Source organism: Grus americana, chromosome 1 (assembly GCF_028858705.1).
Source record: "Grus americana isolate bGruAme1 chromosome 1, bGruAme1.mat, whole genome shotgun sequence".
NCBI classification, from domain to species: domain Eukaryota; kingdom Metazoa; phylum Chordata; class Aves; order Gruiformes; family Gruidae; genus Grus; species Grus americana.
The window spans coordinates 35633303-35659289 of NC_072852.1; the positions used below are offsets into that span (position 1 = coordinate 35633303).

General features: G+C 37.2%; 1 protein-coding gene across 1 annotated transcript; it reads right to left on the reverse strand.

The window, feature by feature from the left end:
- Positions 1-161: 161 nt before the first annotated feature.
- RPAP3 (RNA polymerase II associated protein 3) lies at positions 162-25954 on the reverse strand. The gene is made up of 17 exons (XM_054845186.1): positions 25715-25954; positions 23257-23415; positions 22520-22660; positions 21896-22018; positions 20567-20694; positions 19830-19951; positions 19409-19479; positions 18327-18458; positions 17050-17177; positions 15254-15375; positions 14772-14842; positions 14514-14630; positions 11678-11889; positions 10268-10463; positions 9525-9622; positions 8066-8166; positions 162-6952 (listed from the first exon to the last, which is right to left on the reverse strand). The coding sequence occupies exons 1-17, from the start codon at positions 25874-25876 to the stop codon at positions 6861-6863; spliced, it is 2175 nt and encodes a 724-aa protein (XP_054701161.1). The 5' UTR covers positions 25877-25954; the 3' UTR covers positions 162-6860.
- Positions 25955-25987: the final 33 nt, after the last annotated feature.

The window sequence follows — 25987 nt, forward strand, 5'->3', positions numbered from 1 at the left end:
AAGTCTAGGGACGATAAAAATTTAACCAAATATGAGGTTCTCCTTAAGCTCAATTAATTCTTGCAGATTTTTGGATAAGAGATGCTAGCTTTACCAATCAATCAGACAAGCTTGTCCACAGAAGAACAAAACATGAAGCAGAAGAAAATCTCAGAGATCTGGCAAATTCTTAAGCATTTATTTCATGTCCTTTCTTTGTTACAGATTGTACAGAAAATATCCCCTAAAATGTTTTTACCCATCTGTTGAAAACACACACACATTTTCACTTAAATATTGCATTTAATATGCAACCCTATAATAGCCTCGCTAATTTTCACAACCACCAGAATCCAATCACAAAATGCAAAGAAATCTTAATACCAAGGACCAAATTGGTGTCCTCAAGGCTCACGTGCTACATGGTGTTACTCACAGGCTTCAGCAGACAGCAGTAGCTCATTACTTCTTATTTCAAAATCTGAACTTCAGGCTATTTTAGAAAAAGTTGGCAGCATTTCCACTTCCCAACAAAGACTCTGGAGTACACTTCCCTGAAGTCAGCAAAGTGTTCCTGACTTTTCCAAAAGTGATAGCAATTCATTATAACTCAAGTTCAAGAACCACTTGTCAAACTGAGTACTCAGCCTGGTAGACAGAAAGACACTCGATTTCGACTTGGGGAGTCAGATACCATTCTCCCATCACAATCACAGCCAGGCAAATCAACTATTTTGTCCTTCTCTGCTTTTTGTTGATATTTGTATAGACTGCTGATTCTTTAGGGAGGAAGCTGCTTCTGAGTACATGCCCTTGCAACCTGAAGTACAAGCAGTCACTACTGTGTCCTGCTTTAACCCCAGCTGGCAACTAAGTCCCACACAGCCACTCTCTCACTCCCCCCCCCCCCCCCCCCCCCGCTTGGCGGGATGGGGGAGAGAATTAGAAGAGTAAAGGTGAGAAAACTCGTGGCTTGGGATAAAGACAATCTAACAGGTAAAGCAAAAGCTGGACACACAAGCAAAGCAAAACAAGGAATTCATTCACCACTTCCCATGGGCAGGCAGGTGTTCAGCCATCTCCAGGAAAGCAGGGCTCCATCACATGTAACGGTGACTTGGGGAGATACATACCATCACTCCGAACGTCCTCTCTTTCCTCCTCCTTCCCCCAGCTGTATATGCTGAGCATGACATCATATTGTATGGGATATCCCTTTGGTCAGTTGGGGTCAGCTGTCCCAGCTGTGTCCCCTCCCAACTCCTTGTGCACCCCCAGCCTCCTCGCTGGTGGGGTGGGGTGAGAAGCAGAAAAGGCCTTGGCTCTGTGTCAGCACTGCTCAGCAGTGACTAAAACATCCCTGTGTTATCAATGCTGTTTCCAGCACAAACCCAAACCACAGCCTTGTACTAGCTACTATAAAGAAAATTAACTCTATCCCAACCAAAACCAGCTCACTGGAATACATATAAAAGCAAAAAAATCTGGGGTTTTTTAGTTTGGTTTTTGATTGTTTGGGTTTTCTTGTGGGTTTCCTCACTTAGACTCTGATCTACTGCTCAGCTCCCATCAAAGGATGTAGCTCCCATCAAAGGATGTAGCCACAAAGGATTTTAATGTAATAGTTTATACAGAACACTAACCTGCCCTATCGCATCAGGACAAGCAAAACTTTTGTATACCTAGTTGTTTACGGTAATCAGTATTTGTGCCTAATTGCACTTCTTCCTTTAAAATGCAGGTAGACTTATTTGGCATAAAGGAATAAGGAATCAAATTTATCTTCTACCTTGCCACCTTAAACTTTAGTAATGTAACAGCTATCAGAAGAAAGATCAGAAGGTTGGAAGTTTGAAGATGAAGTCTGGAAAGCAAACACTACTTTCTGCTACTGTTAAGAAAGCAAAATATTCCTGTGTATCCAACCACAACTGAACTCAGCAGCCACTTGAACAGGAAGGAAGAAAAAAAATACAAAAAGGAATTCCCTTGGTTTCTATGCTGTACTTGCTTCAGTTTATAAAGCCAGACACTAGAGAGGAATATTCCTACAAAATGGAGCCTTAAGAAGCAGAGCTGTTGAAAGGAGCTTTCAGAAACAAAGAGCCTTGAGCAGAAATTTTTAGAAAACTAAAAGGAGCCTTCAAATGACACTTTTAGAGGCTAAGCTGCTTGCAGCTAATGACAGGAGAGGGAAGGCAGTAGAGAATGCAATGTTTTGAACCTGAGGGAAAACAGAAAGGGCACTGTGAAACGGAAGACTCAAATTCAGAGAGAGAGAATCGGCACATGGTGACAGATGTAATGAGAAAGGTCTGATACAAATGGTTTACGTGAAATAGTACAAAGAAAAAGGAACAGACAGATGCATAAAATCCACACAACTTCACTGCTGCAATCAGGCTGAATTGCATACTTAAGAGATGTGACAACAGTGAAATACACAATTTCACATTTTATTCCAAAAGTCATATTTTCCCTAAGCCTAACCAGCAAAGCAGATAAGGTCAGATTAATCATTAATGCAATTCCAGTTCCTATGGCAGACTTGCACCTGCTGATATTAAACAAAGACTAGATTCAAACTTAGGATGTGTTCCCGAGAAGTCAGGCTAGTTTCCTGCTCCCTCAAGGATAATCAATAATAAAACATTTTGAGGGGTAATTTTGTTCTCTGAATAACATAACTCTGAGAAAGACACATTAAGGAAGTTACGAAAGAATCATGCAAAGGCAGCAGTGATACAATGCAGTTCAGAACACCATTGGTTCCATAAGATCAGAGAAATAATAGTGTGATTGACAGCTGCTACAAGAGGAAAACTACAGGGTGAATCTGGGGAGAAGTGAGAATCAACAAATATGCAGCCCTATGTTTTTATTAAGGCCCTTCTTGCTGTTCCTAGAAAAGCACTAATTTACTGAAAGAAAAAAAAAACCTTCACTGGCAGAAGACTGGCATAGCCTCCTTCATTGCTGTTTGTTACAGTTGCCATCAGATGGGACATAGGTGGAGGAGAGAAAAGCGGATGTACACCCCAAATTCTTAGTTTCTAATACTGATGGCAGAGCAATCTCAAGCTGCCTAGACATCACAGCACCTAAATGCCACTTTGAAAGCTTCATGCACTTAGCCTTCTTTCTACTTCTTCCTCTGTTCTAACACTGCTCAGTAAGATTTTGTGGGAGGAAAAGGGTACATGAGACCTGGAAGTTCCCAAATAAATGCTATCAAGATAACAAGCTCAAATTATGCCAATGTGAAAAAGGATAGCAAGTGTAAAAAAGGACCAACCTGACCAACAGTGATCTCAGAAGAGATGTAAGTAATGGAAATTAGAAGAGATTACTTAAGAATTATTAAGTAGAAGCAACAAGAGAACACAGGGGCTGTATCAGAACCAAAAGAGGAAAACAAAGTTAAGCAGCAGTTGACAAGAGTAAGATGACATTGCTCTGCAAGTGCACCTGCATTAAAAAAAAAAAAAGGGAAGTGTTAGCTATGCAAGATGGAAGAAAAACTGACAGCTGATGACATTAGCAATTAACTGTTCGATGGCTGTTTTCACTTCAGTATTCCCTAGTGATGGCAACTACATGCAATTGTACTCACATCATTGACAAAGAAAGATCTCTGCCTAGTAAAAGAAAAGAATGGGTTAGAATGTAAGTTTCCTGAAGTTAGATGTTCTCAGGTTCTCTGGACCCCAAAGACTTCTCTATAAGGTATGTTAAAAATTGATGTGTTAATGTTTATCAATAAGATACGTTTTAAAAGTAACCTCAAAACCAGTAGCAGTAGTTGTATTTGAGAAGTGGCAAGCTGAAATGCCTTTTTTTAAAACAGAAAGGCAGGGAAGAAGAAAAGCAGCAAAAACTTCCTGACTAGAGTCAAGACCATTTAATTTTTAATTCTAAAAAATATTTTGGAACAAGTACTCAAACTATACTCACTTATGCTTTCCACAGTAACTGACACAAGTTAGCTTTTTCTTGGCCATGTTAAACTCCTTTCTTCCACAGCAGTGTAATGAAAAAGCAGTAGACAAAGTACCTTTATTGTGATGTCTGACTATTACAGGACATTCTTATAAGCAAGACAGAAAAACACAGCTCAGATGAAACTATTACTGGATGAACGCAGAACTAGCTAGAGTTATGAGAAAGAAAACAAATAAATAAATCACAGTCTACTGTCAAAACAGAAAGCTGTAAGGATATTCTGCAGAACTATGTCCTAGGATCAGATCCATTGATATTCTAACAACCTAGATGATGAAATCAATAGACAATATGGAGTTTGGGTGTCTTCTGGATCTACTGGAGGACAATATTCAAATTAAAAAGTTATCTTGACAAGTTAAAAAGTTCTCTAGAAAAATATAACATTCAGTACTGATAAGTAATCATTCAAAAGTCAATTTTGAATCAGTCACTGCAACAAACATGATCTTAGATTTTTCACACCTTGAATGTCATAAAGGCACAGGGCTATGAAGTATTTCACGCTGTTTAACTGTCACACACTGTTTACTTTAGACTTTTTCTCCTGACACAACAGAAATAACAGAACCCCCCTCCCAATTAAAAAATCCTCTTATCTCCCCCAAAATAATTCTTGACTTCAGATCTACAAATTTTCTCCATGTTTCATTAAATTCTTCAATTCAGAGATTTGCCAATCTTTAGCAATTTAGAAGGGAAAGACACTGCCATCTCCTGGAGCAAGTAAAGCTAGCAGTTCTCTGAACACCCATGTTCTGTGCTCTGTCTTGCATTGTTTTCTATACACTGAAAAGAAACCTCAGGGACTTCGCAAGTCATGGTTGGATGTTGCATTTAAAAATGGAAACAAAAGGCTACAGTACACTACCACTTGTAAGATAAATCTTGGTGCCTAAGTAGCAACGTAAAGCAGGTCCACCCATCCACCCCAGCAAATCCTACATGCTTCAATAGCTTCCTTTTAATCAGCCTTCCTTATTGCATACAAATGCTTAAGAGCAATCTCTGTAAAAGTAGGAGTGGGAGCAGAAACCAAATATAGCAGCTTATTTTCATTAGAAGCATAGCAGACTGGATGAAGTGGAGTTGCAGGTGATTCCTGGCCTACAGTTTTCAAATCTCTCTGCTATCATCTTGCTTTTACTGTCAAGGATCCATATTACAACCACCTATTTTCATCCAACGGCCTTCAAGAAGCAGCTTTTGAGCTACTAGTATAACCTACTCAGGCGTACACCTCTGCTCTACGCTGAACAACTCTTCACAGTCCATAAGAGAGTATGCTGTATCTACAAAGGTGTATAAAATTACTGCGATAACTACTCCCCACCCCCCTCAGCTTCTATTAGTTACAGCAGTATCCCTGATACATTATCAGAAGGGCTTTACAACAAGGGGAAGAAATAGACAGTTATCAAGTAACCTTGGACACACCTAGTAACAACAGTTCATATTGTACGTAAGCCGCAAGCACTGTTATATAAAATCTGTTCCATTTCCCAGTAACACTGGCTATTCTCCTAGTGCTCAGTTCCAGAGCTAGTTGGAAGCTACTTTAGGGATCTAGTGCTCCATTCATGTCAGTTGCTACCCAGCCCAAGGATGTAGCTCAGTTACTTTTTTTTTTTTTAAACCCAGATTATATCTGAACTAGGACATTACACAGCTGCAAATGTTTTTTAGTATTAGTTTCGTAATACTGACTACACAGAAGATAACATTCATACCTTTTCCTATTCATCCATCTTGGAAGTTTGAATTCTGTTTGAAAGCTATAGCTGCTTAATCATTCCTCTGAAAAAGAGCACAACTACCAAAACAAAAGCATTAATGTCAGAAGGCTTCCACAGTCAGAGAAGCATCAGTAAAGCACAAGGGCTGAATCAGGATGAAAGCAACCTGACAGAGTATTAGTATCAGCAGGATGAAAAGAGATAGTGGTCAAGACTAGAGACACAGGCAAATTTTTAGACGCCACTACTTGGATACTACAGTTAAATCTTACAACATACTTGACATGTGCTGTTATTTCCATCTTCTGGTCATGTGCACAGTATGACTATTTTATTATGCCTCATGTTATTTCTTATCTAAGAATTTCAGGAGATTTCATGCCTTTGTCATCTTCATACTAGAAAGGTATTCTGCTTAGCTTTCCGATGCTCCTTAAGAGCTTTACCTGGTTAGGAAAGACTGACCCAAAGGGTAAGTTTCATCAGATTATTTTAAAAGTACTCTCCAAAGATGACAAAAAGTGTTTTTCCCTATACTTTAATTCTGCAATTACAATTGAAGTTCACAGGAATGTATCAGCTGTCAATGCTCAATGTCAGCTTTTGGCTAAACTCAAGTAAAAGAATTCTGGAATTTTTTGGCCATCATACCTCAGGTTCTCTTTGCACACTACATGTTCTGATGTGGTGCATCCTTAGAGAACAGTGATTTAGGAACCTTAAAAAAAATTCCGTAAAAATTAAGTATCTTCAACATTCAGTTTATTTTCTAAAATAAAAAACATGCGCATTTGTAGTATATACCATTTGATTCTTACCAAAGACACGTTCATAAATATTTTTTTTCCTTTTAATAAAGATCTATCTACATCCCAATCCTGAATGCCAATCTGCCAAATTGTTTTTTAGGCAAATAGATTCCACTGAAGACAATGTAGATCTGTATTGTTTCAGGTGCTGGAAAGCAAATGTACCTGCAGAACTAGATAATTTTCTCTTCAGGCACTTGCCATTTGGCTAAACCAAGTTTAAGAGTTTCATTACTTATACAAAAGCAACAAAATTCCAGTCTCTAGAGGCTTCTTCCGCTGATTTCCACATGAAAGAAGTGCAGAAACAGAAATTTACACGTAGGTAATCTCGCTAAGAGAAAATGCCATATTTCTTCTCCAATTGTTCAACAGAAGTATCTTTCAATCCCATGTGGTTCACGTGATTGAATAATACCTGTGTAACTGTAAAAGAAAATCCCAACATAAACTGTTATTTTTGTGATGCACACTCTTAAGGTAAATGAGCCCAACTCTTTTCCTCAGTGAGAGTAAAGGCTGGATTATATAACAGAAATATAATTAAGTTTTTAAAACTGCTGAGAAGATGAAAACGAAGTAGCAAAGGGAAGCTCTCATTTTCTTTTGATGCCCACGAGCTGCCTAACACTTCCTTAAACAGGTATATAATCCTGACAACATCAACAGACAGCTTTTATTTTGTTTACTATCTTGGCACTATGCCATTAAATGCAGAAGATAAAAGTTAATGCCAGATGGCAGATAAAGCTTACATCAGGTTAAAGGTGTGAATGCAATTCATAAATGGAATTTACTTGCGCTTCAGTAAGTCAAATGAGCAATTTTATTTTAAGGAGGTTCACATATCAAAATTTTGAAAGTATAATGGTTATTAGTGAAATGCAGCTGTAGATAGTAAATTTGATATTATTTGGTCCCAGAGAAGTGTTTTGCTTGTAAGTGTCTCACTGTTATGTAGTCTGTCTGGTGTGCTAAATAAAGAAAATGTTTGAGATAAAAACCACTTTTATAAACCATGAACTCAAGCCATGTCAACCTGAACTGCAAACTAATCTAAGTGATGCTTCAAGAACAGGACAGAGATGGACAGGTTGCGTGGCTTACACATTTGCATTCTTTTTGCCAACAGTAAAGTCAGGATTACCAAGAAATGGTCATAAATTGTGGAAACTCTGTAATTTGGATACCTTGCATGGCAGATATAAGATTTCATACAAATTCGTAAGTTTGTAACGTTACCAGCTACAAACTGAAATGCTAGTGAAACTTACTTTATCAGACTAAAATGCAGTGGTATTACTGATAAAAACAAAAGGATCTAGTTGTAGTTTTCAAGTCTTAATAAGGAATCAAAAAACTAAGAAAAATTACATGACATTCATATTAACTTCTGAAACAACAAAGAAGCTAGGCAACTAACCTTAATTGATTATTACACAGAACAAACAACAATAGCAGTACTAAATTTTACACATTTCTTTCTAGACTCTACAGTGTCACGAATGAAGCTGAAAAAGGTGCTAGTGAATTACTTACTTTTTTTCTCTGAGCCTGACATAAACATTACTGCCATATCAAATCTTTTTAATTCAGATAGCCTCTGGAGGATTTCAAGGATGAGTGATGGCTCCTCTTTCCTGAAGAAGATTATTAGACATATAACAATAACTACTGTTGATTAGAAAGATTCAGTAGCTGCAAGCAATATTAAAGACTTCAGGAACAAGAAATTAAAGGATCAATGGCACTCCCTTCTCTGTCTCTCTCATATTCCCCGCCTTTCTCGTCTTTCCTGTTCATTCTTCCACCCATGAAGCAAAAAGTCAATATCCAGAAATCTTTATGTAAGTATCCGTATGATACAGGGCAAAAGTGAAGAAATATAACAACCTAGACTGATGCAAAATGACTGCTGTTCACATTCAGAATAGCTATTGTATGACTTAATGCTTATACCTTACCATAACTTCACCTTTTTTATACGTGTCAGGGTGTGTGAGGGGAAGTAGCACCTCCTGGTCATAGGTATCTCAGCAAAAAGCACCACATTGCAGTTGCCATCATTTTTATCCATACAGAAAACTCCTAGATTGTGTTTATTTTACATTCTTCTGGTCAACAGTAAACAGGCACTGCCTTTGTTACAGATACTAACAACAAATAGTATTTTTCTTTCAGAACTTGTCCTGCCTCCCTCAAGAAGAAATGTCTTTTACCTTATTGCAAACAATTTCAACTTCCTAGCCTTTATACGTCATATGACCAAATGTAGAACCACATCTCTTAAGATGTCATGTTTCACATGATTGATATTTACTTTTAAAGAAACCAAGGGAAAGGCTAACATTCATTTATATTTGCTTTTCCCCATAAAACAACACCCTAAAAACACTCTGAGTTTGTGTTCTCAGGCAGAGTAATTCAGAGAAGTAGCACACTGCCTCTGACAGGCAAAATGAACTTTAAGACTCAAATGATAGCATGGATAGAAATCTTTAAAGTAATTGTCAGGTTCTATCTTATCAGAACTTCTAGCTCCAATACACATTTACTACAGGCTACTGTAAAATGTTAGCTGGTAATTAACAGTCGCAATGCATCACAATAAGCATTGCACAAAAATGAAACTCTGTATTTCTCAGCTTTAAAAAGTTAATATAGAAAGCTAAGTATATGTGATAAGAATACATATAGTATGAACAAAAATTATTTCATATAATCTAATACTCAGTTTCCAATGCTATTTAGCAGAACTGAATTCAACAACGTAAAGGCTATAAATTTCTTTACCTCTTTTCTATCCGATTTTTCAAGATATGTTTATATCTTAAGAAGGAACAATTGAATCATTCCAATTATTTCATCATGCTCATGTAATGCTGCATGCTGGAAACAATTTTGTAAGCCCAAGGGTGGGACTAGGGAGAAAAAAGCCCCCGAACCAAAAAACAGAATAGCAATATCCAATGTAAAGCAAAAGAGGAGCTAAACTTACTCAATGTAGAAATCATGCAGAATTTTCAGTATCTGGTTAAATAAGTCTGGATCCAAGGATTTCTGGAACAGTTTTGGATAAAGTGAAGGCTCTATTTGCTTTGGAAGAAATAAAAAAGGATTATTTTTAGGCATAAAAATACAACTGAGTCATGAGAATTAGAAATTAGTTTTTAGGATGTCTTGGACAATGTTGAAGTGCATGAGAGCAAAAAAAAAATCACTTTTACTATTTGATGTTGAACATTAATTTCAGGAGTTTTTGTTTATGATGATCACTAACTTTTTAAAAAAGGATTCTAAGCAATTTTTTTGCAAAATATATATAAGCAGAAGTACACATTAAGTAGACTGACGTGTTTCAAGCATTTCTTCAGTTTAAAGAGATAAGAATGTTACTATGTCTAATTACCCTAGGAGCATTCATTTGAAAAATTAGAATTCAACACAGTTACTAATGTATTTAAGTGTTTACATAATCAGAGCCTATGCTTGAAAGAAGAGACAGATTATGCGGAGACTGTACTCAAAGTGAGGCAAGTGAAAAGTCAGGCACAAGAAGAGAAATACTCAAATGTGGATCCAACTACTTAGTATTATGTGAAGGCAATTACAGAAATGGACTACTGTACACAGTTAAGACACTCTAAACATAGCGACCTTTTCCACCTAAGTTTGTGCTGTTTCTTCAATGTCGGTTGAAGAAACTGCCCAAGCACTGTCAATCAATGCTACATTTCACACCTTCAGGTACAAGTACATGTTTTCCGGGCAGTCTTTCAACTTCCTGAAGTCAGACTCAAGCTGGAAAGAATTTGCAGGAATGGCAGGGACTGGAGAAGCAGATCTAAATGACCTTTTGATTTCTTTTTCTCTCTGTTCATTCACAGGAAAAGATGGATGCGACATTGATGGAATTCCTTTCACTCTAGCAGGAAGCCTGCAGAGAGATTTTGAAACACATAATCAAGAAAACATTTAAGGAAATCCTACACTGAGACCTAACTGTCACTCTTAATTCCTTAAAAATCTAAAATACTATCAAAATTTTCAAAAATAATGTATTGTAGTTCAAGCAGGTATCTAAAAAAATCCCTTCAAATTATGGAAGCTTTATACTTGATTCACTTTTTCTTAAAGCAAACAAAGAAACCCACATCTGCAAATACTTACAAATATACTCAGCCTTTCTCTACTTTGTTTCTGGAAATATCTGCATTTTATAGTACAAATTTCTACTGTACACAGCTGCAAAAAAAAAAATTCCGCAATTTCACAATGCGAAACAACCATGTCAAATGAACAAACTGTTTTCAACGCTGATTACAGTGCAGCTATTTTTTGTACTGTAATTTGTCCGTTAAGTCCATTTATTTTTAAAAAGTTATAAAATGGCTAAGGAACATACTTTTTTCTTCAACACTTCACAGTAAATCCATCTGACTGAGCTGGAAAAGGTGGAAGTGAGACGGTGTTTCTCATAGAAATTCTTCGATCAGAATTCCATAAAAAGTATTTACTATTAACAGAATGAGATGATGCCGATGCATACAGAGCTTTCCTAAGCAGACAACAAGTAGAATTCCACCACTTAGCAGGGATAAAGTTAGGATAGCGGCTTCTATATTTGAGCATAGTTTCGGCCAGCCAAACTTGAGTTTGCTTAGCTAACACAGAGGAACTTGGGAACTTTGAGCAAGCCTGAAGTTATTGGCTGCCTGCTCAGCAGGGGAAAGAGTGGTGACACTCTTCAGCTGTTCCTTTTCTCTCACACAACTGTGTGCGCAAAAAATGTTTGAGATCTACTCAGAATCTATTCTAAAACATTACAAATAAAAATCACAGCTAGGGAAGATGAAGTGCACAAAGAAGACAGCATGGCATACAGGAAAATATTATGAATTTCTTTATATTTGAAATGTAACAAGGAGACTAGTTTTCTGTCTGACACTAAATAGATCATAGTTGTCTCAACCACTACATGATCAAAAGAGGCAGGTGTTCAAAAACTGCAGTTTCTTTCAATATTTTTCTTTATAATTCAAATTCTCCAAAATATGTTCTATACCTCATCCCATGTAGAAATCTGAATACGAAGATTACATTTCAACTACATTTACCTTTGAAAAGGAGGATCAGAATTTTTATACTCACTGTAATGGTGATGTATCACTGATTTCTTCTATTTTCAAGTGCTTTGCTTTTGGAATGTCCATTGTAGTCAACTGATCATCCTGATCTAGATTCTCTGTTGTTTCAACACTCATTGAATTCCTCCAGTTATTGACTAAAGAAGTAGTGCTGGGTGAATCACTATTTGGTGTGTCATCATCAATTTCTTCAATGGCTATTCTTCGCAAAGGCTTCTAAACAGAACACATACCTCATGTCATGTGCGTAGCTTCAACATCAGTGTATATACAGGCCTCAGATAAACAGCTATGTTTAAATAATCTCATAACAACCAGTTTCATCTGTGGTGGTGCACATGGAAGACACTTTCAATAAAGATGGATGGCTATCCTGGTTTCAGCTGGGATAGAGTTAATTTTCTTCCTATTAGCTTGTGTACTGCTGTGTTTTGGATTTAGAATGAGAATGTTGATAACACACTGATGTTTTAGTTGTTGCTAAGTAGCACTTACACCAAGTCAAGGACTTTTCAGCTTCTCATGCCCTGCCAGTGGGAACACGTGGGGTGCACAAGAAGCTGGGAGGGGGTGCAGCCAGAACAGCTGACCCCAACTGGCCAAAGGGATATTCCATACCATACGGCATCATGCTCAGCATATAAACTGGGGGGAGTTGACCAGCGGGCAGCAGCCGCTGCTGCTTGGGGACTGGCTGGGCATTGGTCAGTGGTGGTGAGCAATTGTTTTTCACTTGCATCACCTGATTTTCTTTGGGTTTATTTCTCTCTCTTTTTGTTATTTTCCTTTTCATTACAATTTATTATTATTTTATTTAAATTCTTAAACTGTTCTTAACCCACAAGTTTTCTCACTTTTACCCTTCTGATTCTTTCTCTCATCCCAGTGGGGTGGGGGGAGGAGGAGAGAGAGAGCAAGCAGCTGTATGGTGCTTAGTTGCTGGCAGGACTTAAACTTTAACAATGGCAAAAAAGGAAACTTCATGACATTCTACGGGAAGCCTTATATGATCATTTTATTGCTTTACCCTCATAAACCAGTGTATCATTACTCTAGAGGATCTCAGAATCTGCATTCTGTCTTCCCAGTAGTAAAATAGTTGGGGTTTTTTCCCCCCCATTAAGGTTGAACAGGCAAGGACTACCGTATATTTTGACCAATGACGTGGTCAAGCTTTGTAATTTAGCTAAACAAGTTAAGTATCCAACAACATAGGCCTTGACCTTCAACTTAACATTTTGAGATGATAGACATCTGTAATACAGCCAGGCTGGTTGAGCAAGTTACATACATCATATGGTAATTAATTCTATCACTAGAGAACATGCTAACTAAAATGCTCCAGCTTGTTCAAACTCTGCATGATCACCACCTAGCGCCACTTTCAGACGTCTTACAAGAATCACCACTTACTGGTGAAAAAAAAAAGAAAAAAATAATTCTTCACCTTTTACTTTGGAATTGGATTTGCTGAACATGAACATAGCATATATCGCTCTAGAAATACAGATGCAAATACACACGATTAAATATACTCAACAATTTAGACTTCTAGAAATGGCAGATTTCTCTGTTCAATTCTACTACAACCCCATCGTAAGTCATAGTTTGCAAACTGCTTTAAATCACACCCAAAACCCCATCTTGTTGGTGTACTGTCAGACAATACATGGTTTGCTTTGACAATATACCATCTCATCATTGGGCTAAGACTGGGAGGCTACTTGATGGACATGAAACAAAATCACAGTTCTCTCTGCAATCCTTGGGCAGTACTAAAAGTACAGATGCTTACTCTATACTTGTTCTACCTTAACAGAATAACAAGGGAAAAAAAACAATCAACCTAGTATATCTCCACTAAATTTAGCAGCCAAACTGAAAACTGAATATAATATTCCAGCTACTTCACAACAAATTCATTTAGGTTTCTAAAAATATTGTATCTGGTTATACATAGCATATAATACTTCCCCCCCCCCCCCCCCCAAAAAAGGATCAAAATAATCACACATTTTCTACTGAAACTATTTATCTGAATTATATATTTAATGGAGGTAAACAAACATTTTAAAATCATCAAGAGCAGAACACTACAGTACTCCATACTACAGTGTGAGCATGCTTTTTATTTACACAACTCACTGCTGAACGTGTAGATTAAATGTATTAAAAGGGGAAGCGTAATACAGAGAGTAGTATCTTTTCTTTATTACCATATTTTGTCATATGTAACTCATTAATCTGACTATAACCACTGATAATCCATAGTCCAAAACTATTGCTTCTTGAAAACCAATACTCAGCTATTCTACAATTTATGTGGTTAAAATGCAGGCCCAAGGCTCTTGCAGTTGCCCTGGGTGACAGAAGCATATGACATGGGTAGGCAACATGTCTTGTTACCACTCCAGCTGCTATAGAAACTGTAAAACAGCAGATGAAAAGAAGGGAAGTTTACCCAGAGCTTTCTGAAATCTGCAATCAAACATGGAGACTCAACTGCCTCCCCTTTACTCTCAACTGCAGTGTTAGCTATGGACGCAGAAAAGGGTCGTGGGCTTTGCCTCCCCATTTAATATTATGGGTATACGCACACACCATGTTTCCTGTGCATGGTACTCTAGGCTGAATGCTTACACCGTGGCTACTGCTACACACACAGGGAAATGCTGAAGTTATTTTCTTGAAAATATCAAGAGTAAATCTGTAAATTCTGGGCTTTCCACAAACAAGATTTATCAACCAGGAGTTAGCCTACATAAACAAACAAGTGGATTTTAACTTCAAGCTCTACTTTTCCCATCATTATAGAAAGCAACTCACAAAAAACAACTTACTGTTGATTTCAGGTGTAATGGATTATCAATCAGTTTCACTATATTTTTTATTTCTGCTTCTTTTATCAGCACTGCAGGATATTCTTGATGAGTCCCCTGTTCTTTCTCAGCTAATTCCTGAAAAAAGTAGTAAGTTGTCCAACAGATCAGAAGTTTGAGGAATAATTATAAGATATGGTAAAAATTACGTAATAAAGAATGCAAACATTCTACTGCTATAGGCTTAAAAAAAATTAAAAAAATCACAAGTATACATACATTCCTTATTTTAGTGAGTTCATTTATTGCTTGTTTATTTCCAGGTTCCAACTTCAGAACAGCTTCAAAATCTGAGTGAAAAACAACATACTAAAACTGTAGACATTTCAAGTTACAAAGTACTCCTAGCAATTTTTTTTAAACCTTCTGTTTTCCTTTCACAGCTCTAAAATAATTAAAGGCAGATAAATCATTGTAATGCTTATATCATGCCTTAGTTTTAAACACATTTTTCAAACTCTTACTACTTATCATAAGCAACAATAGTTTTAATTTCACACAGAACTATCTTCTGATCACGTGGATACCAACACAAAGGTTTCTACACGTATTCAGTGAAACGCAACAAAATCACACCATTCTTAACTTTTACACTGATAACCTCAATTAGTCAGCAATTGATTTAATTGCTATTAGAAAATAAAAAAATCAGGATGTCCTTATACTCATCTCTTACCTATCACAGGCTAATAAAGTCGTACCTTGCATAGCTTCTTTTAGCTTTCCAAGAGCAACTCTGGCAGCTCCTCTTCTGGCAAAGGCTTTAGAATAGGAGGCATCTAAGAGCAGAGCTTGCGTACAGTCATTTTCTGCCTCTTCATATCTCAGCAAAAGAGTAGTACAAAATTAATAATCAGTTTCAAAAGCAGCAGTTTCAACTGAAAAGACAGAGCTACCCAAAACAACTAAAATATGAAGACAAGTCTTAATGACCTATATACATATAAATACACACCGCTGAGCTAAAATGTAAAATGGAAGTAAACATATAAAATATGATTTTTCAGCAGCTTGAAACTTCAGCCAAATCTTTTGGTACCTCATAACATACGGCTGACTCTCTTTTTATCATCACAGAGAAATTCACTTCCTCTGTGAATATAAATGCTTAAAGCCTGTCAGAGTAGAGACCACTTTAAACATTAAATAGCCTTAAAATGAAAGTCAGCATCATAGCTTTGTACTTCTGAAAAACAAAAATACCATTATAAACAAACAAAAAAAATACAAGGAGAAGCAAGCATATATGAGAATAAATTTCTCTGCATTTGAATATCTGTGACTTGTCCTTAACTATTTCAGAATCAGAAATCAGTATATCCTTGCGTTAAAGTCATTTGCTTCATTGTAAGATTAGATTTCCTCATTCCAGTTATATTACATCATGATTCCACTATGTGCATACTAAAGTATTTTTCATTCATTGCTCTTCTCCTCCTTCAATCTATCATTAAATTTATGAAAACAGTATTACTTCTTTTTTTTTTCCCCCCAGTTCTTATCAGTTCTAGAGGTTTATAGGAATACCCATGAGCTTCTGTTGCATTTTATGTTTGGGTCCTGTTTGAAATGTAAAGACCCATGATACACTGATTTATCATACAGAATCAATTTTATTGCTTGGTCATTCAATTAAAGTATCACTTCCTCTAATTTTCCAAGAACATTATTTGCATTATGATGTCCTCTATGGCTTCAGTACTAAATTACAAATGTTGTGTCAGAAATACTACCTGTGCAACCTATTTTATAATCTCATAATTTAAGATCAATGTATTATCTCTACAGATACTCAGCCACGTCATGTTAGAATGGACGACCAACATAATACTCAGCTCTCTGCTTCTCAGTTTAAGCTTCTCATGCTACCAGTTTAAAAGGTTTAAACTACCATCAGGGAGTCAAAAAAAATTCAGACTTCAAAAATGCTCATATGGAATTTCTCTCATTTGCTAGAAAGCATGCATTTCCTACTGTTACTGGATTATTTGAATAATATAAACTAAGTACACGTACATGTCTCCATCAGTGGAGTTAAAGAAAAAAATATTTTAAAAGATGACAATTTCCAGACAAAGGACCTATCCATGCCCTTTGAAGTCAGAAGTTATAATCCACTTCTTTTTACAGTGCAACATTTAGTAGCTGACTGGGTTTTACAGTCAAAAAAGACAGAAAGCTTTGGGCAGGTCCTTTGAGAAAGGTGAGTATCTAGAATTTTATTTACATGAAAGAATGAAAACCAAACTTTAGAAAGTATAACTTCACACTGATGCTATTTTGTTCTCTCAGAACTTCTTTCTTATGAAATGCATTATAAGATCACACATATTGAGTTGTTTTCTCTCCCTTACTGTTTTCCATACGAATTATTCTGTACTGAATTCTACAAAGAATTGGAAGGAGTGACTGAACTTGAGTGAAAATCTACTGGATCATTCTTCTGTCTAGTTCACAACAAAGACAGAAACTGTATAGCACATGCAATACTACTTACTTTTCAATCTTTAGATAGGCCATGGCTCTGTTAGCTGGCAGAAGCGCATTGGTGCCATCTGCTGCTATACCACGTGTATAACATTCTATTGCAGCCTCATACCTTCCTTCTTTGAAATAACCATTACCCTGTAATATTTAGGTTAGGAAAAAATAAGTGTTGAGAAAGATCTAGCGCAACGAGCTTTTCCTATCCTTTTTAGTAGACAGGGTCACAATATCAAGGTAATGGAGCACAGAGAACGCCCACATCAGGGCAGGTATTTATGGCATGTTTCTTCATATCTAAGTTTGGAGACAAACCACAAAAAAAAAATCTTAATTTTTTCAAGTACTTCAAGGATAAAAAAAAATTTGCCACGTGCATAGTTTAAGTGCAGACTTATAAGCATAACTTACAATTTTTCTTTACCCTTCATGTGCAGTATAAGCCACCCTGTACCTCCTGAATTTAAACGCAAGCCGAACAATGCTGAACCTCTACAATTCCCCTTTCAAGACGACTATCTGTGCTACACAAATCTGTCTTTATCCTGCTACATCCATGAAACTGTTATCCTCAAATATCACCTGGGCAAAAACGTTGCTGTTATTTTCTAATTAATGCTCCATGCAACAAAATTATATTACCACCTCCTACAACCAGTATAGGATACCTGAATATTGATAGAAAGTCAGAAGTTAAATAGCTAGGTAAAAGAACAGAAGGAAAAATATGGTTTAGTTGATAATGTTATTTCTTAATTGCAACAGTGGGGAGAGGGAGAAATCAATAAGCTAACTCTGAGCAAAGACCATGTATCCAGAAATACATTTTTATTGTCATTGTTGCCTGCACTCTCTGAACTCCTTTTCACAACTACTGTTCACCACTACGTTTCACCATCTAATCAGATGTTTGAAACCACAAGAAATAGTCCACAACTCTACTTGGACAAGCAGGGGTCAAGATGCATATAATACTGGAGAAATGGGATCTTTGTAAAATACAGTTCGAGTGTTACTTATCTTACTACATATTTGAAATTTATCACATACAATTTGGGCTGTAAAAGCTACCTTGTATAATTATTCCTCCAGAGAGTCCAAACATAACTCCCTGTGTGTGTCCCCACAGAACCCAAAATGGGAAACTATTAAGGTTATATCAAGGACATTGTATTTATGAAGGTCAAGACAGTATCAGGTTTAATTTACACATTTGCATAGCTAATAACAGCACAACACAACACTTTTCTTTGCTAGTTCTCTCCTGTTCCACCAAAACCTGTGACTTACCAGATCTTTTTCAGTAATAGCCTTCTGCTTGAGCTGCTGGTCTTCAACGCGCTGCTTCTCTTCGTCTGTTAATTCTGGTCTGACCACATATTCAAAGTCTTTCTGTTCTGAGCTTTGTTTTGATGACAGAGCCTGCAAAGATGCAATTTTTTTCCTCAGTAAGTATTTCCCTCACTTACACATTTTCAGAACATAAATTACAACAAATTCTAAACTTTTAAGATGCAAAAATCTGCCAAGCATTTTAACAGAAGTGCCTGTGTTGTAAGTTGAATGTAAATTGAACGTAACATTCTAAACTCTTCTTGAAAACATATTTCTAATGAGGGATTATGAGTGAGAATATTACTCTGTAATTAAAAAGTATGTAATTTCTGAAGCACAATGTAAAATGACCCATGGAATCTGTCTATATATATTGCAATTCACCAATCATTTATTTCTTCAGTTACTGAAGACTTTGGATCTTCAATCTGAAAATCAGTTTTTCAAGCACTTTCAAAACTACAGTTGAAGAGGTATAAGCATATTCACACAGTAATGACAAGTGAGTTTATACTTATTAAGGTCATCGTCATAATCAACATTCTCTCCCTGTCATCAAGGGGATCAGATTTACAGCAGAGTATTATGTTCTGCTACACTTAAACCTACTTTCTGGTTTGGCAGACCACAGCAATCAGTGGGACTACAAGCAGGTTAGCAGTTTGGCTTTACAGCCAAGAGAACACACAGGTTCTCTCATACATAGTGCTACCTTGTAACAAAATACTAAGCATGATCAAAAAAAACACATTAAGGCAAGAAGTAGAAAAAACATCTGAGGTAAGATTTTTTTCAAAAATACAACGTTGCTACACACATCCAGTCTTAGTCTGCAAATCCACCATCACACTGATGTCTATATACATGCTAGTTGATCCAGAAGAAAATCAATTACAGATTTTGACTTCAGTGAACTTCAAATGCCAGAAAAAGTACATGAGACTGTTGACTTCAGTTCTTGTTATCAATATAAGTTAATACAGATATAAGCTGAACAGGGTGTATTAATTTATGTTAGGGCCTATTAATCTTATTACCTGATCAATTTTCTTCAGTTCATTTTTTGCTTCAAAGTTGTTTGCATCCAGCTCTAAAACTTTTTCATAATCTATCAGAAGATCAGAAAACAGTGTTTCAGGTAGGATCTACAGGGTAGTAACCAGAGTATAACATAAGAGCATTCTTACCTAATAGGCCCAAGATATTATAAAGAACACACTATTCTAAGACATTTAAAGCTGAATTATTCTAGAAATACTAAGATGTACAGTAATCATTTAGACTTGCTACTTCAATTTTACCTTATCAAAAGAACATGCAATATGATATTACATTTCTTTTTTACAGGAAAAGAAAATTAAATTCCTATACCAAATAAGCAAATCACACAAGCTTTAATCAAGCAGACAGATGAACAATTTGTATATATTTTAAGGAAAGAATTTTAAAAAGACCCACCTTCTTTAGCACCTTGAAGATTTTTCAAAGCAAAGCGAGCAGCTCCTCTTCTGGCATAAGCCTTTGTGTAATTTTTATCTAAAGCAAGTGCTAAATTGCAATCAGATTCTGCAACGGAAAACCTATCAAGAATATGAATTATTTAGTTTGGACACAACTACATAACAAAACCCAAGACTTGAGCAAATTAGCTTATTCTGAAACTTCACAGGTTCTCTCTAAAGGGGTAATCTTACATGCTTCAGAATGGGCACAGAACAAGTATTTAAACATTTCTCAATTCAGAACACATTAAAACAGGAAAGCAAAACAGAAGTCAACAACCTCTACTGGAACAGAAATAACCAATTCTCCTACACTCTTTCTTCCCCCAAAAGAAATTAAAGCCTTAGAAATAGAGCTCACTGAATCTGACAGGCACATTAGATAGTGAACTTTCTCTTTGTTCTTTTTTTGAAATCTTACACTGTAACATAAAAGATAGTGAACTTCCAGCATGAAAGCAGAGAGAAGGGGAAGAAAAGAAAAAAAAAAAAAGATGAGAGAGACTACCAGATTCCTTATCCTGGCAATTCCTATTTCACTTTGAAACTGCAAAGCAGGTTACGACAGCAGTCTTACACAGCCTGTATTACAGGATGATAAGTAATATAATCAAGACTTAACACCACACCAAAATATCTGAAGGGAGCAATTCAAATAAGAAAATATTAAGGATTTAACAATTCAAGTCTTACTTTTTCATTCTATAAAAAGCCGATGCTCTGTTTGTGGGCAATACTGGATTGTATGGATCAGAATGCATCCCTCTAGTGTAGCATTTTATAGCTTCATCAAAGTTCCCTTGTTTAAAGTAGTTATTACCCTATGAATAGAAAAAATTATTAGCAAATTACTGTACATTGACAGACACTAATTTTTGGTGGAAAAATTCAAAGCTTGTCTTTTAGAATGCTCAAACATTTTTGTTTAACATCTCTCACAAAGTACAGTTTTACTGTGAAACATTGCTTTTAAATTCTAAGTATCTCATATTAAATATTTCTCATGATCTATGCAGTAAGAGAGTTTAGGTATATACTGATTTTCAATAGGTCATTTCCAAAAACCTGTAACAAGCACATACATAGCTGTTTAAATTGCCATAGAGAATTACTGAAGTTTTCTTGAGTTTTTAGTAAGTAGGTTTGGCATCTTTGCTTTCAAAGGTAAATATTCTCCTTTCTGCCTCCTTTGGGACACAACTTTTAGCTTGTGTGCCCTCAATTGCTTTACTGCAGCCAAGATGATAATGGTCAAACACATCTCAATTTCTCAAGCGTAGACTGCAGATTACACATCAGGGGATTTCCACAGCAGCAGGGAAAAAAGGCAGACGTCAGCCATGCAGACAATTAAAAAAAAAAACCCTAAGAAACTCATGAAGAAAAGTATGGACTGACAGATGGTGTTAGGGGACTGTTTGCAAACAAAGAAGCTTCTCAGAACCATAGAAATTGCTATATAACTTAGCCCATCTATCTTACATGATGACGAAGCATGAGATAGGTCTTGCTGTATTCTACTTGCAAAATAAGATAAAACTGAAGTGGTACCAACTTGCCATTACCAAGGCAGGGAAGACACATGAGTTCACCCACCATTCCCAGAGGTCATGGCCTTGCAAAGGGACTAATCTTAAATTCCTGGGGGTTTAGTTTGGGGTACTCAGACCTTGTGTTCAGATAAACAACAGTCTGATCCATCCATATGGCAATTTTATACAAGAATCCAACTTCTCAAAGCAAAAAAACACTACAAAAACCCAATGCATTAATCATCATAAGTGTACATTAAGAGCAAAGTCTGACAGGTTTTGCTACAATCCATGATGAGAAGAAACAGAAATGCAGTGAGAATTTTGTATGCTGCAATAACAGGCAGGAAAACAGACATAAAAAATTCCAAATGGGCACTTCTTCCACCAGAATTGTAGTCTCAGTAGACAATCTTTTTAAAAGAAACTACAAATGCGCCTATGTCCAAGTCACTACTTTGCAAATAACAAACATTTATAATGCTATAACCTTTTCCTTCTCTGCAAGAGCCTTCTCTGCATCTATACGAATTCCATCTTCTTCAGAGTCTGATTCTGGAGATACAGAATCATGAGTACTATCTTCTTTATCAAGTTCTTCAAGTATTTTATCCTGAAATCAGATAAAAATAAAAGCTATTTTCATCATAATTTAACAACACAAAATAAATCAAGCAAGACTTTAGAAGAATTAGTAGTGTGTTTTTAAAAATCTCTGCTGCTTAAGTCTTCTTTACTGAGGAGTATTCCACACTTCCAAAGTAAGAGATCTATCCTCTAATACTGCTAGCTGTGTTTAGTCTTATATTCTACTAGAATTATGACCTTTTAGTAGACCTATCGTTAAACCTTTTTTTTTTTTTTGTCTTCCTTCAAGTCAAATTCAATCTGCTGGATGAGAGCACAGTCACTAGAAAATGCAAGTATTTCTCAATATTCCAAATCTTAAACACATAACCTTTTTGGGAGAAATCCTCTTTCTACATTCATACAGTACCCAGCACAGTAAGATACTGACTTGTGGACTGAACTCTCAGCACTATAAGAAAAATCTTATTTAACACAGAATCAACTGGGGACAAGACAAAGTTAACAAGCAAATATTCTGACTCACCACATCAAGTTTTCCCCATGCTTCGTAATCGTAAGACTTGATCTTGTTTTTCTTGTTTTCCTCAGTGGTTATCTTTGAAGGGACTTTACTTTTGCTTTTCTTCTTTTTCTTAAAAGCCTTGTTTCGAATTGGTGGCAAATTCTAAATTGAAATAAATAATTTATTATAAAACAGATGTGTGAAAGTCACTTGTATTAAAGACTCTATAGTATCTATATCGAGATACAGTATCTGTATCTACTGGTTAGTTTTATTTTAGAAATCCATCCAGCAAGTTGTTCTCAGGAACTCAACAAACCCACTAAAGACAGCAAGTAAGCATCTTTCAAAACATAATAATAGCAAATATTACATGTATGATACAAAGTTTTAGAAGACAACTCTCTGCAGAGTATCACTGAAGAATAAAATTAATACATTAAAAGTCAGCAATAAATAAGTAATACTGATGTTGCAAACAGAAATATTCTCCTAGACCTACCTGGGACTGACTAAAAATTTACCGGCCTCATCACCTTCAGAGGCTACTGCCCCACAGCTCTGTTGGTGGAAAAGTTTACAGAGGAATCTTTGATCTACTTCAGATGAGGAACAAGTCAGCTGGGTTAGTTCATTCCTTATATTCACATATTTTAAGACAACACATGTAATTTTGCTGAAGTAAAAAGTAATTATCATCAACATTATCACATTATGAATAGCTGAGTTAATACTGACACCAGACTTGAGATTTTTACCTCTTCTGGGACACCACTCTGTTTCCTTAGTTCAGAATCCACTTCTTTAATATCTTTTTCCCAACTCTCCAATTCTCTCATAAAATCCTGCAGCTCTTCAGCATTTTGCTTCATTTGCAGCTGTAGTTCTAGTGCTTTATTTGGTGCACTCATTGTAGTCTGCCAAATTTCAAGGCAAAAGCTTTTTAAAGAGAACTTGACAGTACATACAGAAGGAAACTAGCTACTTCAAAATTAAGAAGTCTGACTTACATGCAAGACAGGCTTCCCAATAGCATAGTAGGAACATTAAATAGTAAGAGACTAACAAGAAATACAATTTAAATGTCTTTGAAAAAAATAACTAGAAGCCATGTTATTTGTATAAAACAAAGTATATCAGAACAAACAGTACGTCATGCTTTCCTAAGTGTAAGGTAAAGGGCTCAACAAGCCAACGGATCTTAGTTTAAAGCAATTTCTGCAGTGTTTCCCAGTAGACAGAATGAAGAAAAGTATAGCATGTTAACATTCAAATTTTAACTAAAAAACCCTCCCAATTAAGATACTCATGCTGCCTTGTATCTGAACAGAAATGAGACATCTGACAAACCAACCCACAAAAGCACTTTTGGCTCCTACAAGTATGTATGCTTAAATATGCACACATTTTTAGCACAGGAACAAATAAAGTTATGAGGTGTTTTATTAGGAAGTCTAGTGAGTTACAAGTCCAGAATATTCTTTGACTGTGCTCTTTTATACACATCTGTAGCCTTCCAAGTCTCTAAAATACTGTTTAATAATTATTAATACTTAACAGTCTTCATAAATTTTGTTGTCTTAATTTTAGTTTCTTAAGCAAAAGACATTTCATTATTACTGAAATATCAAGTCACGAGTAAAAAGTAACCTTAAAAAAATTCTTGGTTACAATTTAGGAGAAAAGCCCTACATTTGTACAGTTCATAGCACAAAAAGCTAAAAGGATGAAGCAAACATATTTTGAAAACAATCATGATTAAGCAATTCATGATGCACTAAATACAAACTTAGACAAAGAAAGCTATGATATGGTTGACAACTGTAACTGCTTGACTGAAGGATCCTCAAGATCAGTTACAATCCTCACATAAGGATAAACAGGCTGTATTTAGACATAGTGCACTCAAAAATTTTAAGGGAGAAAAAGGACTAGATTTTTATTTATTTATTTTTAACATCTGGTAAGACAGTAATCTAATAGAAGAGAAATATAAAAATTTATGGGCCCAACAAAGCTAATGATTTCTGCAATAAAAGGTGCTGCCTATAATTATGGACAAGAGTCTCACAAAAGATGGAAAAAACTCACACTGCATGACTCCTAGTGAACTAATGCTAACAAAGCAGAAATGTTTTTCCATCCTCAGGAGTAAGCAGCCGAGTAGATGCCCAGCTGCAGCAGTTGTGCTTCTCCCTAGTTTATACATAGGTGGTAACACGCTTACCCTTAGCAACATATTTTTCCTAAAATCTTCTAAATATTTGGTCTATTTGAAACAAAGAAACTTTACGTGAAGCTAAAAATGCATATTTTTCATCATATTTCCAATTTGGGTGTTTATATTTTTTTCCACCTGCAACTATTGCCTTGTACTGTATTGTCTCTGCAATATTCAGCCATGTAATTCCATGAAACCTGGGCATGGAGAAACCAAATATTCCATACAGCCTCATACACCCAGGCCAACGGTAGCTACAACAAGATGCTTCAAAAGATACAAGCAACTACATTGTGATCTGCTGAATTTTTCTTCTTGTTATAGCTCACTGAATAATATTCTTACACATGGAAGATCTAACATTAAATCTAGCTGTTCACTTTCTAGCATTCTAAAGCATCTTGCACAAGTGCGTAATGTAAGCCTGGTCCTGCTACCCACTAGCCCAACACTGCTTGCTGCACACAGCTTAGACACGACCCTATTCCACGCGTTGACAGCGGGCTCCTTTCCAGTACGGCTCGTACACCCTTTAAGGCAGTTTTATTTGAGTCTCAACCCCAGGGCCTTCCTTTGCCTTGCCCAACGCCCGAGGGCTGCCTTGCCCAAGCGACTCCAGGAGGGAGTAGCCGCATTACCCCCGAGGCCTGGCCGACGGCCAGCGGAGCAAGCTGGCACCCAGCGGCACCGGAGACCCGCCCGGGAGCGGACCCCACGCCGGCCCCGAGGGTGCGCCGCAGGAGGCCCGGGCTCACGCCGAAGAGGCCCCCGAGGCAAAGCCCGCCCGCCCGCCGGAGCTTCGACGCCCGCCTCTCCACCGCCTCAGCGTTACGAACGAGGCCCCTCAGGGTGGGCTCCCCCTCGCCTCGCCTCGCCACGCCGCCCCGGGCGGACAGGCTGCCTCTGGGCCACGGGGAGGCGGCACCGGGCCGACTGCACCGCGGGCCGAGCCGGACCCCGCGGGCCTTGCCCGCTCAGTCCCACCGCGGTCTCACCTGCGCCGGGTCCCGCCTCCTTCTGCCGCCGCCGGACGGCCTCCCCGCGCGGCCGAGCCTCCTCCCAGAATGCAGCGCGGCCCCGCGGCCCCGCAGCGAGACGGGCCCCGCGGCCCGGCGACCCCACAGCAGCAGGGAGAGAGGCAGTGGCACACAGCGCATGCGCCCGTGCCCCACCGCGCTTCGTCTCACGGCCCGCGGTCCGCGGCCCTCCGCGCTGCCTGGCCACGCCTCCTCCGCATCACGTGGCAGGGAGCTGGCCCGGCGATTGGC

Excerpts from the sequence above, each read along its gene's own strand:
- RPAP3 (XM_054845186.1), bottom strand. The coding sequence starts at position 25,876 with ATGCGCTGTGTGCCACTGCCTCTCTCCCTGCTGCTGTGGGGTCGCCGG. Across the intron at positions 15,376-17,049 it reads GCCTATCTAAAGATTGAAAA|ATATGAAGAGGCAGAAAATG; the intron begins GTAAGTAGTATT and ends TCTTTTGCTGAG. Across the intron at positions 10,464-11,677 it reads AGTGATACATCACCATTACA|GCTTCCTGCTAGAGTGAAAG; the intron begins GTGAGTATAAAA and ends ATCTCTCTGCAG.